Below are 14,438 nucleotides of genomic sequence, written 5' to 3' on the forward strand. Positions count from 1 at the left end.
GACTCTTGTGGAAGCAGCTGACCTTCCTCTCAGCAGAGCCCTCTCCCCCTGGTCTCCTACAGCTGCCACGCTCCCAAAAAACCTCCCCATGGCAGCACAGATGAAGTGCTGCCACAACATCCTCCTAACAGGGACCATATTTGAAAGGTGGAGAAGTGATTAGCCAAGATACCAACTGATCATTTCATCTCATGTTGAGGGCAGCCTTAATCCCTACCCTTGGGCAGAAGGAGCTCGGCGAACCGTGGAGGGTCCAGGAGAAGCCCACCCCAACAGCTGCCCAGCTGGCACCAGCCTGGCTGGTGGGGAAGGCAGCAAATGCCACAGAAATCAGTTTGGCTACTCACGGCATTCCTCAGGGCAGACCTTTTCCACCACCATCGTGGTGACTCTGAAATTGTCGGTCCCATGCATCTGAGTCAGAAGTCATCTAACCCTTTCTCAACAGGGTAGAAAGAAAAATTTTAAAAAAAAGTGAAATGCCCACAGATCAGATCTATGCTTAGTGCTTGCCAACAATTGCACGTGTTGCTGATGTTTTGCAAGCATTTGTCCTCTAAAAGGGTGCTGAGGAATGCTGTCTGTTCACAGCCTCAGGCACCCAGGTACTCCAAAGGTAGCAGGATGTCCAGGTCTGGAAGAAGTTTTAGCAAATTTATAATACCAAATAAAATTCCCATGAAGAAGTATTCACAGATTAATTTGCTCTTCACTTTTACTAGTGGTTTCTGCTCTCAGTGCCTCAGTAACTGAAATATTGCCAAAGCTTTTACCACTCAAAACCTTGCTTGGTCTAGAGGCTCAGTATCATCTTATGCCGGTCAAAATCTATCCTGCAGCCCCCCTCTTCTTTATCGGTGTTGGCACAAGGAGAACTGGAAACCATTCTTGCTGATCATTGTATTTTGGGTTTGGGTTCTGTGGAGGTTTTGGCTAGGTCAGTTTTCAAGTACGTGAATGCTCTGCATCTTATCCTCCCCACCCCAGCAGTCACTAGCAGCGGCATGGGGAAAAGAGCAGCAACACACACCTGGAGGTGGGATGCTCCTTTTGGCAGTGACACAAACTGAGAGTTGCAGAGAGTGACCCTGAAACAATGCGGGCTCCTCGAGGAGCGCTTCTGCTTCAGATCTGCCACTCCAGCGCCTACAAAGCCAACAGCAGCTACACCTCAGCGGTCCCACGCCACAGCGCACCGTTACAGCTGCACCCTGCCTGATCTTCTCAATATAATACCTGGCACCTAATTGCTGGAGGCTTTGTGAACTCTCCCTACAGCCAGAAATAGTTTTTACTATTGGAAAATCTCTTTTTCTTCCAAACTCTGCATGTTTGCACCTGTCCTCTCCTCTCTGCCTGGTCTCCTCTTTTTTCAGACCAACAAAAACCCCTTTTTCAGTGGCTGGCCTGGCCCTCCGCAGGCTCTCCCTTACCTTCTCCTGCCCTCAAGGAAGTTGGCAATCACACTCCAAAGCCCACCTTGCTGGAAATAGCTTTCTCCCACACGATGGGTTTTCTTCTGTCATGGCGGAGAAGAACGGGGGAAGGTGGTTTGGACAAGGGCATCATTTCACAGACCATTTTTCTCTAATAGCAAAACTCTTCCCAAACCTCCCATCTCCCAGCCCCTGACCTGCCCAAAGCCCACACTTGCAACCCTCTCATAAATGGAGCAAATGGATGCACCGTTGCAAGGACCAATGCAGAGTGACAGCTGGAAATATCCATTATTCAGTCCTTTCCCGGCCTCACGAGCCTACATCTTGGAGGCAGGAAAGGGAGGGCGATTGCGGGGTGAAGGCTGCTCACGCACGACACCCACTGGGTGCCACAGCCAGGCAGCAAGTCTGTAAGCTGAACAAGATCTCTATATAATCCCACCTATTTGTAAAATTAACATCTTAAACCAAACTTTCTGTTATTGTTTGTGCAAATATTGCTCAGATTCACATTTGTGCAAAACACAGGATGCAGATCTATGACACATGACAAACCCTAGCCAAACAGCTCTCCAAAATCACTGCAGTTTTCCAATGCAGCGGTGTTGATAGCACAGGAAAGCAATTAACTCTTGTAAACTACTTTCCTTATTGACAAAGGTGTGCGGCAGGTAACTTGTTGCCGTTTGCCTTTTTTTTAAAAAAATTTAAAAATATCATATATTCAGGAAAAAGTCAGTTTAAATTACTTTCACTTTTACTTCCTGACTACACAGAAAGATCTCTCCTCACCTGTGGCTGACAAGATGAGGTCACTAATTTGCAAAAGAACAACCTTTAGGCTCCCACAAAAGAGGTGGGATGTGGAAGTGCACTAAATATGGCAGCTCAGGGACTCATCGCAGTCAGCTGCCTTTCTGACATTTTCTAAGGGCACTGGTTGTGCCTGAAGATAGCTTTAGGAAAGCAGATGAGATCCAACCACGTCCCTACTCTTGGTTCCTCCCACTCGTAGCACGCACAGCTGAACCACTTGTGACTCTGCTGAGTTACAACAGCTTATACAGAAAAACTATTTTTAAATAAACCATTAATTTTTGTTTCCATGCTATCAGTCATCCTGAATGTTATCCCACCATCCATCAAGTTTCAAGTATCATGTCCATCATCCAAGCTTTCCCCCATCCATCTCAGTCGGAGCGCACACCACTGGGGCCCTTCTCAGTCGCCAGGAGAAGTGCCAGGCAGCAGAACAACAATTCAAAATAGCCACCAACAACTTCAGCCTGCAGGCTGGGAAGGGGCACGGCCATGCCAGCGGCCACCCCTCTCAAAGCTCCTTTGCCTCACCGCTCACCGCTGGGAGCACCGGCTCTGCAGCCCCGGCGGGACACTGCCGTGCGCCGTTATTCGGCTCACCATGAACTTCCTCGCTGCTAGTGTCACGGCATGGTGGGGATCTCACTTCTGCAGCTGTGATATCCCTGCTTCTCTTGACCTAAACCAAGTGGGGACAGAGCAAAGACAGGGTGTCTTGAGGATGGGCAGACTTGACATAGAAGAACAGGGTGAGGAGAGCTGTCAGCAATGCAACTAGGAAACAAAGCAAAGTTCATTAATTACAAAGCCTCCAGGATGCAGGAGCTTCCTGCCTTTTACTGGAAGGACAGGCCATGATTCCTGTCTTGTGCACCATGATGTAGGTACTTTCACTTTTCCTCCTTCCCCACCCACTCTCCCTTTAGCACATCAGCATCATCCCAGCAGGAATCATGCCTAAGTGACTATATCAAGTTAACTGTATGCTCAGCAGTGCCACTGTCAGCAGCAGCAGGTGTCACTGCATCAGGGTACCCAAGGCAGGTACATCGCAATCCCAGGCTAGAGATAGGTGGAGGTTAAAGTTTAGCACTTTCTGGTGGCAAAACAATAGCCCCTACCAAAAAACTATGCCCCAAAATCCTTCAGGGGTTGATATTGGTTGGCTGCATTACAAAATCTTCTAAAGCTACTACTAAAATTGAAAAAAAAAATTAAAAAAAGATGTACTAAAGTGTAATTTATTCAGTGTAAATTCAAAGGAGATTCTGCCATTCATTACAGGATCATACACTGGGCCTCGCTGCTGTACTCCAATATATAGGCAGGGTAAATCTGGTGCTTCTCAAAAATAACAAAGATGGAAGGGTCTGTCAGATCATCCACGCAGCTGTCATAGAGTCTGTTTGAATTGCCAGGTCTGGGTGGAGGGCGAAGGTATTCGGGGTTTCCTTGAACAAAGTCTCCAACAAGAACGTGAGCTACAAACATGCTGTAGCGACCACTGTGAGAGGAGCAGTACTCGTGGGAATAGCTGGCATCTCTGGCAAAGTAGCTTCCTGGGGACCAGAAAAAGCCACAGGTAAGACAATACATCAGCCAAGGAACAAATATCTGCTGTCAGCACTTTGGCAGCCAGAGATTCAACAACCCCAGGTAGCTCTGCACGCAGGCGTTTCCACATTGGCTTATTTCAAAGCATCGACAGACTCTAGGCACATTTCACCATCAACCTCCCAGTCCCACCTGTCCAAGAGCTTTGCTGAACAGCAGGTACCTGAGGCAAAGAGGAGTGGCTTTAACCCCTCCCGAAAGGGGACTGCTGCTGATGCTGCCTGCAGCGATGCAGATGCACAGAGGTGAGAGTGCCCTAACGGCGGGAGTGCGGGGCTCAGGGACGGTCAGTCACCTTGCACCCACCCACCAGCCTGGCCGGGGTCTGCAGCCCGTGCTGCTACGGCCCCTGCACCCACACTCCTGCACTTGTACCTTTTCCGTATACTGTCCCGTGAGTCCCACAGATCCTCCAGTCGAAGTTCTGCTCACAGATGGCGGGCATGTGGGACGGACTTGTCCCATGGAACAGGAGCCGCTCATCCACCCATTTGGATTTATTGAGCTTCTTCATCTGCTCCTTCTGCCTAGGGACCAAAAAAAAAAAAAAAAAAAAACCAACAAAAAAACCCAAAACCCAAAAAAAAGTGACATGTTACCCTGGTTCAAATGAGGGCAATTTCCCAACTCAACAACTCCTACTTTTGGGTCATGGAGGAACAGTGACACAAACTACTCAGTGGGGTTGTGGCCTGCTTTTCACTTCTGTTGGTACCCTGCTGCACAGCTGGCTCCTTCCAGCAAAACAAAAAGTTCTCAGCATCGCTATGGACTGCGTCACCCACAACTTTATACCACATGAGAGAGTAAAGTGACAAACATCTCTTGACTGGGATTTGGTCAGTTCCCAGGTTATATAAATCCTGAATGCATAAATATGGTTATGAAACTGAGCTGTATGAAGCCACAGTGAAGATTGCATAATCTCTACCCCTATCTTTACCACATAAAAATTCCTTTTTTTTTTTTTTTTAAAAAAAAAGCCACCCATGTGGAAGAGGCTAAGAAACAAAAAGAATAAATTTGAGATACCATAGTTCAGTCATGATGAAAGAAAATAATTTTATTTTTTAATAACACTAGAAAGAACCCCACATACCACCTGTTAGGTTATGTGATAAAAACAGCACAGAGACAACCCCAATAACCTGATCACAGAGAGAGCACCCCCAGCCCCTACCAGGGACCAGGGGACACCCAGCACCATGAGCAAGGGGAAAGGCTCTGGAGCAGCTCATGGACAGAAGTGGGATACCGCCTACAAGAGCATGGGACTCCTTATGGGACAGCGGGGAAGAGCATTTGGGGATTGCACAGGACTTACAATGGGATGTTTAAAGAGGACCTGTAGGTGTAAGGGCATCTGGGTGCAGCAACTGGAATGGGACCTTGGATCACAGGAGCTGCATGTCCACAGCACCAGCAACTGCAGCAAGTGAGGGGGGGGGGGGGTGTGTCAGTGTGTGATCACCAGCCAATATCCAGCTGGACAGCCAGCGAGGAGGGTAGCTGCCCTGGGAGTCAGGTATCGGAGCAGTCATAAGCCTGGACCAGATGCTGGAGAGACCAGATGGTCTGAGCTTGCTTACTGGAGGGACCAGGAGGTCCAGGCCAGCCACTGAAGACACCATGAAGTCTATAGAGATCCATTTGCGTGTGTGTGTGTCTATGCAGAACATAACAGGAGTTAGGCTGAGTGTCTAAGACCAGCTCCTAGAGGGACCCGTACATGTTCGTATGTTCCAGTAACAGGCTTGCATCCCAATCAGCCAGAAGAGGGGAACAGGATGAGCCTGTTGGTGCCATTTATGATTGCATGAGTGCTGGTGCTGTCTGTGTTGGGTTTTGTGGCTATCTGTGTGCGTATTCATACGTTCAGTGTGTACGTGTGTCATTCTGTGTGTGTCCCTCTGGGAACGCTTGCTGAACCTTGCTACCAGCCGGACCCAGGCACAGAGATACGTGGCAGTCTCACCTCTGCTGGGCTGCTGGATTTGGCAACTCTAAATGCAGACTGTGGAGGACAATAGATCAGGAAACGCCAGTCTTCTGCTACCATAAAGATAATGAAATAAAATAAATACAAACCACTGAAAAACTTGCCAAAGTGTTGGATTCTGGATCCTCTGCAGCTGGCGGATGCAGTAATTTTTCATCGTCTTCTTAAAGAGAGTCTTAATTTTTCCGTATTCGTGGGAAGTGTAGCTGAGCTGTACCAACTGAAAATTTTAAAAAAACAAAAATAAGGTATTACTGACAGTAACAACTTCCAGTCCTTCCAAAGGAATCATCAACCTCCTCACAGCAGAGAAAAAGCCCTGCCATTAAAATCACGAGCTTCTCCTGTCTTTCCAGTTAGCCATCCTCTCCCTACCTTCACTCTCATTCCCCATATGGAAGCACAGGCACTGACTGAGGGAAATGAATGCAATCCCATGTGAGCTTCCTTCGGTGGACACACCCCTGCATCCAGATTATTTTTATTTCAGATTAACCTAAAGGTGAAATGCACAGCAGTATTCAGGCTGGAGAAGAGTGAATATCAGTTTCACCTTAATTTGACAGCCCAGCTCCTTCTAGCTCCTTTCCTACAGGGCTAAGCCCTAGTTTTACCACGAGAAATAACATTTTGCCTCAAATCCCCAGAGCAAATACTACAGCACCCCCTTAAGATGCAATTCATCCAGTTAATCAGAGGATCAGGTGCCTTGGGAGAGTGCAAAGGATAAGTCAGACCAGTCATGGCCAAAAGGGCCTTTCTTATCTCACGTGGTACACATAGGGGGTCTCAGAGAGCCTCCCAGGAGATATAGGTCTATTCTGAATGTTAAATTGTCAGTCTTGTTTCACCTCATAGTTGCTTATTTTATAAGACACGTTTAAAAGCTGGAAACATCTCAAGTGCCTTGGGTCATGTTCTCAGAGAAATCACCACAGGACACAGTTTGCCCTACCCGTTGGGGAGCTGGAGAGACCTACCTTGAACCCGACATCAGGCAGTGCAGATTGGTCCCATTGCGGAGGACAGACAAAACACGATAGAGCCATGTTTTGGCTGCAGAAAAGAAAAAGGAGCAAGGCAGTCCATCATACTCCTAACCAAATCCTCCTTCCAGAGATTCAGCCACTGGCTCTATGGCAGCCTTCAGGTATCCCTGGATTTTTATTTTTGTTTTACTTTCCACATAAACATTATCCCTTTCTCCACTTTAGACTTCCACACACATCCTGCATCTCTTGGCAGGTCAAGACACCATTAGAAGAGCTAACAAATGAGACGCTCCTAGCCACGTGGTTTATACGACTGCTCCAGCTAGCCCCTCACAGGTGCTGCCTGAACCTCTAGGAAACTGGAGCGTGAGCCCTCTCCCTCCATGTTCCACATCTCTAAATCGCTGGCCAGACGGGTGGCCTGACCCAGGACCAAGCCTGTCAGGAGGCTGTGGGTGGCCAGTTGTGCCCTGCAGGCACTACTGCACCAGCCAGTGCTCAACATCTTCCAGCACTACCGCCCTCCAGGCATGTATGTTTTAACCCAGGCAATAGAAGCATTAGCATCCATTCAGGAGCTACAGTTTGTTTTGGTTTTGAATCAACCCATCCTTGGTTGAACCAAGCCTTAAATTGAACCCCTGGCTTCAAATGCACTGTCTGTGAGTCTCTGAAGCAAAGGTGGCTCTTTTTAAAACAAAGCAGTAGCACAACTAACTTTTACAGCAGACGTGCTCAAGTTCTATTGAGCTGAACTTCCTTTAAAAAGTCCTCAGATAGGGTATCCCAAATAAGTGCATCCAGTTCACTTCATTTAGAGGGATTTGCTTCTGTGTTTTATTTTATCCTCAGCTTTCCAGGGGACGGCATCTATCCGCTCCACAGTTCTTGGGAGTGTCAGTGCCTTGCTCCTACTCTGTGCACAGCTTATTTAGTATTGTTGGGGCATAAATCAAGGAATAAAAATTCCTGGAACAGTTGTGTCAGCCCTATGTGGCCTTGCTCTTGCAGAGAGAACAAATCTACTCTAGGGGTCTCACAGCTGCCAGAGAATGCCACCAAACATCTCTCCAGCACACTTCACAGAAGCGTTGCATAATTTGCTAATACTGTCACTGCAGAATTTGCCATTAAACCAGTCAGCAAAAGGTATCTAAAAATTAATTTAAGAAATCTAAAATTGAATTCTAGACAGGTAGGATGAACTTCTTAGCAGAAAGGTGCTGTCATCTAGAGACATTATTAAATAATGAATGTATATTACCTTATGTCTTGTCTACCTTGAGAGGGCAGAAACTTTGGCAGTCGGGCAACTTTTCTTTGAGTTTCATAGATCAAATTTGTTTGGACCATGTCTTGAAATAAAAACCACATTGACTCAATAATTAGATAATTTATTGTCCAGGGACACACACTCATGTGTTCAGAAAAAAATAAAAAAAGGAGGTAGCCCTGAATACCACATGGTGATGCTCTCTCTACCACACCCACCCCACTCCGTACTTCAAAACCTTTCCCACTTGTGCTGCTTCTGCTTGGAGATCAGCAAGGACAACCACCTGCTAGCACAGGTTGTGAAGCTCAAAGGCAACCGACCACCAACTGCACCTGCATGTGCATTCACATCCAAGCTGTCGGCCAAAGAAAAACCACATCTGAAGTCAGGCCTACAGCAGGGAAGAGTTTCCAATACGATGGTGGCCATAGATCTAGCTTTCCCGGCAGTGCGAGATTGTTACGTGGTGCTCAGAGGAAAGTCTGCCCTCTCCTCTTGGTCCTATAACAATATCACAGAGCGCATGCTGTGTGACACGGCTAATTATCCATTGTTTCCTCCTTTAAATACCCCTCTCTTTATTCACGCCAGGAAACAGATTTAAAGTTTGGAAAGCTAACAGGAATTTTAAGATGGGTAAATAAATTAGAAACAGAAAAGCATTTCTCATTTTCCCATTCTCTCTCTATGCAACCAGCCCTAAATTTTCCTTCGCTGCACTGTGTGCTTTCTTCCCCCATGACTAGCTTGCAAGATGTCTACCATGGGCTCACTTCTTCACCGTTTGATTTTTCAGTGCTTATCTTTTTTGCTTTCTCATTTCTCCTCTTTAATTGCATGAACCCAAATGCATAAGCCAAGTGCCACGAAGTGTTTACTCTCAGCTCTTACTCTGAATATACAATATTGTCAGAGATTTTTTTTGACTACAGATGCACAAGTCTAGACGCTCGAGCATCTCAAAACTGCAGAGAAATGTACACACTGGTCACGTTCTGCTTGGAGAAAACTTATAGGAGGAAACAGACCCGTTCAAAGAAACCCAGAAAAATAAGGTGAAAACTCCACATGAAGGAGGCTACCTTAAAGCCAGCTACACTGTATAATGAACTTAAAATAAGGGGATGCTTCACCTTCAAAGTTTAACTCATACTTCTGAGATCCTGCTCTGAATAACACAATGCCTTTCTGGTCAGCTAAAAATTTCTTCTCCAGGTCTGCAGATGTTACCGTGGCAGAGCAGTGATCTGGATGCTATAGAAAGAACAAGGGAATTACACCTGTTAGAAACCAGTCTTTGGTTTAGGCGACGCTGTGGGGAAATACCAGTGTTTTCCCAGGCCCCTATCACGGGACACCATTTTGAACTAAGTCTCTAAGACTTCAAGCATTTTGTTCTTCAGCAATGGAGGGGTACCCCACGGAGAACAGCTGCTTGTAACAACAGCAACAAAGCAGCCTTCAGCCTGTGTGGTCAGCTTCAGCCAAGAGACGCCCATCATCTCTGGAAAATGCACTCGCTTTCAAAGGCAGTCCTTTGAAAGCTTTCACAGAGTAGCAGTACTGCTTTAAGGGACAATTAATAAGACAAATCCACCAAGACATCAGAGCAGCACTGCAAGGGCACCCAGCGGCACGTGTGAAACACACCAGCTGCAGAACAACGTGCCCTAAATAACTTTACAAAGATGGCTTAACAAGAGCTTTTGGCACCAACAGCAGCGGGATCTCACCTCTTCCCCATACTCAATCCACTGCCCAGAATCATCGAGCCAATACCAAGCATACTGCATTTCAGGAGCAGACGGATGAGTCAGAAGATACCACAGGTGCAGAAGAGCTGACCAATGCTTGGCTGATTGCTTGGCCCTAATGTCAGAAGAGAAATCCAGATTAAAGCATGGGTCTTTTCCAAAGGTGTCAAACTATGTGATACCCCTGATCTGATCAGAAGTCTAATCACTTCTCAGAAAAGGAGATCCCTCCAGTTGGGAAGTGCAGGTTTGACCCAGAACCGAGGAATTTATGTTTGTATGTTTACGCGTCATTGTAAGCATCACAGAAATGACCCTGACCTCTGTGGCTTGGACCTTGGTCACTGTTTTTCCCTAAAATATATATTTCTAAAATACACATCAAAGAAAAATACAACTCGACACAATAAACTCAGCTCATTACATGGAGGGCAGTGGTGCCACCTGGCTAACAGGAGTGAGATTTGTCTTCTAGGCATTGCGTGACCAGCTGCAGAAGTCAGAATGCCTTCAGAAGGCCCGGATAGCATCACCTTTAGTGTTCAGGAAAGCAAAGCTGCCGCTCACAGGTACTGCACTGGGTGCAGGTACTCAGGTGTTGGCACTGGGGGGGGCTGTGGGGGTGGCCTCTGTGAGAAGAGACCGGGGGCTGGACACAGCCAGCTCAACAGATCTGCTGCAGCACACAGCTGAGCCCATCAGCCAAGCTGGTGGCACCTCTGAGAAAGCTTCCCAGCAGTGAGAAGTGAGCAAAAATGTGAGAAATGGCCCTGCAGACACTCAGGTCAGTGAAGAAGGAGGGGAGGAGATGCTCCAGGTGCTGGAGCAGAGATTCCCCTCCAGCTCATAGAGAAGACCATGGTGAAGCAGATTGTCCCCGCTTCAACTGGTGGTGCAGACACCCACACTGCAGCCCATGGAGGACCCCACGCTGCAGCATGTGGAAATGTCCTGAAGGAAGCTTCAGTCTATGGAGAGGAGCCCATGCCAGAGCAGGCTTACCCTGAAGGACAGCAGCCTGAGGGAAGGAGCCATGCTGGAGCATGGGAAATTTTTGAGGATGATGGAGTGACAGAGGGCAACTCTTATGGACTGAGGCCAATGCTCATTCCCCATTCTGCCTGTGTCACTTCAGAGGACAAGGGGGAGATACAGGAGTCAGGAATGAAGGAGTGAAGTTGAGCCTGGGAAGAAGGGGGGATGAGGGGACAGTGGTGTTCTAATTTGCTCACCATCCAAATCTATTTTAACAGGCAATAAGTTAACTTTCCCCAAGTCAAGTCTGTTTTGCCCATGAGACTAACTGGTAAGTGATCTCCCTGTCTTTATCTCAACCCGTGAACTTTTCCATTTTATTTTCTCCCTTGTCCTGTTGTGGAGAGGGAGTGAGAGCGTGGCTGGGTGGGCATCTGGCAGCCAGCCGAGGTCAAATTCCTTGGAGATGGGGAAAAAAAATTTAAAAAATCACTTACCAGCAAAGTATCTGTTCTGTGCTCTACCCTGGAGACACAGCACCTACAGAGATAAGAAACTGAAACAGGTAGTCACCAATAATTCAAATTCAGAGGATCTTACTTTGCTTGCTGCTGTGCTTCAGTCTCCTTTGAATGTCCCCGTTTTGGACCCAGACAATACTTTTCTACACATCTCATCACTTTGCTGCTCCTACAACATTACCCTATTGCGGAGCACATAGCGCAGCCGAGAGCTGCCCACCTGCCCGCCACGGAGTTTGCAATGGTCTGTGGCTGAGCTACTCAGAGCTGCTTGAAGAATTTAAACACAGTATTCAAAGAAACGGGAAACGATCATTTATCCGGCTCTGACACCCTTCATGCTTTGGCAGGGATTGTGGGCATTCAGAGCAGGCTAATCAATGGGAATCGTTATAGGGAGAGCTCCCTTATAGAGCTGGTTACAGTACAAAGGTCCATAAACAAAGGCTTGGCAGCCCCTGGACTGCCAGAACAAAGAGTGAGGAAGGACCCTAGTCTCCTTCGCAGCCTTAGCTTGTTCCAGCGCTGTCTTCAGACCCTGGTTGCTCTTTATACGCAGTAACACCAGCCAGGCCTATTCCTAGAAAAACACTCCCAATGCATTTTCTCTCGAATCCCATTGCAGAAGATTCATGAGATCCTGCACTCTGGGGAGGTTTTTTTGGATGCGGCTGCTCCTTCTCTCCTCTCTGCACAGCAGCGTGCTGGTGTTGCTGCTGCCGCGGCAGAGGAATTTGAAATTGGTGGGTATCGAGCATAGGATTTGAGGGGGCAGAGGGGAAACAGAGAGGAAAGCGGGGGAGTGGGGTGGGGTGATGTTGCCAGGCACCTTTTCTCCACTGCTCCCCTCATCCCCGTTCCCTCTCTTCCCACTCCACGGATGGATGCTAACCCCTGCCGGCTCCCCTGCTGAGACCCAGGGCTCCCAGTCTGCCCTAACTCCGTGAGCTTTCCAAAATGTCCAGTTGTGCCCTACTTTCACTTTCACTTGACCAGTGTTTCTGCTCCGTGCAGGGATTTTCCACTGACTAACTAACCCCAACTAGAAAGAAACAAAGGTGGAACGCTTAATAAAGCAGACAGAAATATTTCACTTGCAAGACAGGTAGTGTCCTTCACCTTTTGCTGAAGATTTCGCTGTCTGGTCTCATGCAACTGAGAGATACACTGTAAATTTGCTTTTTTTAATATCTCCACAGGAATAGCTTTATACAGAGGAAATTTTATGCCTAAAAAGCAACCTCATGCCACCTTTTCTCTTACACACTTCCTCCTCATGCAGAAGAGTGAATTAACGAAGATACAAACGCTGCTTACGGTATGACTAACGGCAAAGAATTACCCTTCCAGCAGACCTTAAAGCCGAGCCCACAAACCATGAAATCCCCACATTCCTCTGTCTCCCTCCCTGCCCTCCCTCCCAGCTCAGCAGCACCCCAGGAACGCTGTCAGAGCCCGGCACGTGCCATTTCCCCAGCTCCCCTACTCACAGTCCTGCCATCGGGCTGCCCGGCCACCAGCCTGGAAGCTGAGGGCATTAGCCACGTGCCTGCCAGTCGGACAAGCCCTCTGAACCCTTGCTCCACGTGGTAAAGGTCCTCCGGGTGCAGTAAGACCTTCAGAAATAAAACACGACTGGCCTGTGAGAGCTCCTCGTGAACTCCCAACTGCACGCCTGGACCTCTCTCTTGGAGCCTCTCTCCGTGGGACGTCACGGATGCCTCTCCACTAGCCACGGACCCTTAGGAAATGGAGCTGAGTAACTTTTCGTTCTGGTTATTGCACCATACACATGCGCATCTGCCAGGCATGAGCAGAGCAGCCAGGCACAGCTGATGTTTTTGGCAGATCATCAGTAAAATCAACATCCCTACGAACCAGCATAGTTTATCCCTACTGCTTGGTTCCTGCTGTTGCACACGGACACTTCCCTTGCCCTGACTCTTCCCATCCTTCCCGTGGCAAGGGACATTCAGGACCTTCTCCTTTCGAGATTCCTGCCGGGAGCAGCTTCTGCTGAACATCATTCTTTGAAAGCCAAAAGCTGGTATTGCCTTGCAAAGCGAACCCCAAATCTCAATGCAGAAAGCGAGAGCATCTCTCAACACGCTCTCCGTGTTGGTTCTCGCACTGTTCGGGGGGGGGGGGGGTGCAGTACGCAACGCTGCATGGAGTGGCCCAAACCAGTGCAAACCAAGCGAGTATTTGTATTCCTTTTACCTCAAAGTGTGAGCCTCCGCTCTGTTCTTCCCCATGGAAATCAGAGAAGGCTTACGAGCTTTCCAGTCTGACCTCCAGTCTTTCAGTCTAAAAGGCGGAGAGCGTTTCCCAGCAGAGTTCTGAAGCATAAAGCTCAATGACAGCTCAAATAGTACTAACTACATAGACTTTTTCAAAGGCAAACATTTTCATATGATTTCTGTGTGTGTGTGTGTTACACAAATCATGTTCAGTCAAATTGCTCAGAACATTTTTATTTCCTGATGATCTAGTCAGACCAGAGCAGTAGTGGCTAAAACACATAAATCTCTGGTTTAGTATCTGGAAAAGCTGCACTCTGAGGGATTTTTATAGAAACAATTTTAAAGGAAAAAAACCCACAAATGTGATTATGAAGTTGAACTTTGTTTCTTCCCCATCTGGCCTTTTTTGACTGGCTTTTGACCTCCCATATAGTATCTGGCTCTCAGCTCCACAGTTGCACAACTTTTATGCTTCCCTTTGACTGATGAGATTTATAGGATCAGGTTCCACAGGTTCAGTTTTGCACATGTGAATTCTCTAGGAAAACACTTTTCTGTACCGAAGCGAAAAGCTTCAGTAGGCACAAGATATCAGCTCTAGGAAAAACATTCTGGCTCAGTATAAAATGTTTGTGTAGCTTTGCTGGGAGCAGGATACCATCCTCTCTAAAAACAAACAATTCACCACAAACTGGAAACTTCAGCTCACTGTAAGCTGATACCTTCTGAACATCATATTTTTTTTATTTTTATCACTTTTAATTGCAATGTCATCCGTGGAGCTGTTGAACCTCTGATTTCCACTG

General features: G+C 47.4%; 1 protein-coding gene across 4 annotated transcripts; it reads right to left on the bottom strand.

Moving 5' to 3' along the window:
* Window positions 1-3,483: 3,483 nt before the first annotated feature.
* LOC142602127 (protein mono-ADP-ribosyltransferase PARP12-like) lies at window positions 3,484-13,017 on the bottom strand. Of its 4 annotated transcripts, none has more exons than XM_075755354.1 (9): window positions 12,880-13,017; window positions 11,366-11,424; window positions 9,873-10,008; window positions 9,273-9,393; window positions 8,128-8,218; window positions 6,852-6,927; window positions 5,961-6,091; window positions 4,248-4,399; window positions 3,484-3,817 (listed from the first exon to the last, which is right to left on the bottom strand). In XM_075755354.1, the coding sequence occupies exons 3-9, from the start codon at window positions 9,930-9,932 to the stop codon at window positions 3,537-3,539; spliced, it is 912 nt and encodes a 303-aa protein (XP_075611469.1). In that variant the 5' UTR covers window positions 9,933-10,008; window positions 11,366-11,424; window positions 12,880-13,017; the 3' UTR covers window positions 3,484-3,536. The 4 variants fall into 4 exon arrangements, with proteins under 4 accessions (XP_075611469.1, XP_075611459.1, XP_075611450.1 ...); XM_075755344.1 differs by having other exon boundaries at window positions 11,366-11,408; window positions 12,880-12,948; XM_075755335.1 differs by lacking the exon at window positions 11,366-11,424 and having other exon boundaries at window positions 12,880-13,010.
* Between the last annotated feature and the right edge of the window lie 1,421 nt (window positions 13,018-14,438).

This window comes from Balearica regulorum, chromosome 1 (genome assembly GCF_011004875.1).
Source record: "Balearica regulorum gibbericeps isolate bBalReg1 chromosome 1, bBalReg1.pri, whole genome shotgun sequence".
Lineage (NCBI taxonomy): Eukaryota > Metazoa > Chordata > Aves > Gruiformes > Gruidae > Balearica > Balearica regulorum.

Bases quoted from the DNA above. Each gene is read 5' to 3' on its own strand.
- LOC142602127 (XM_075755335.1), bottom strand. The intron at 6,928-8,127 runs GTAATATACATT...TCTTTTCTGCAG, and splicing joins CAAGGTAGACAAGACATAAG to CCAAAACATGGCTCTATCGT. The intron at 3,818-4,247 runs GTACAAGTGCAG...TCTGGTCCCCAG, and splicing joins CGGGACAGTATACGGAAAAG to GAAGCTACTTTGCCAGAGAT.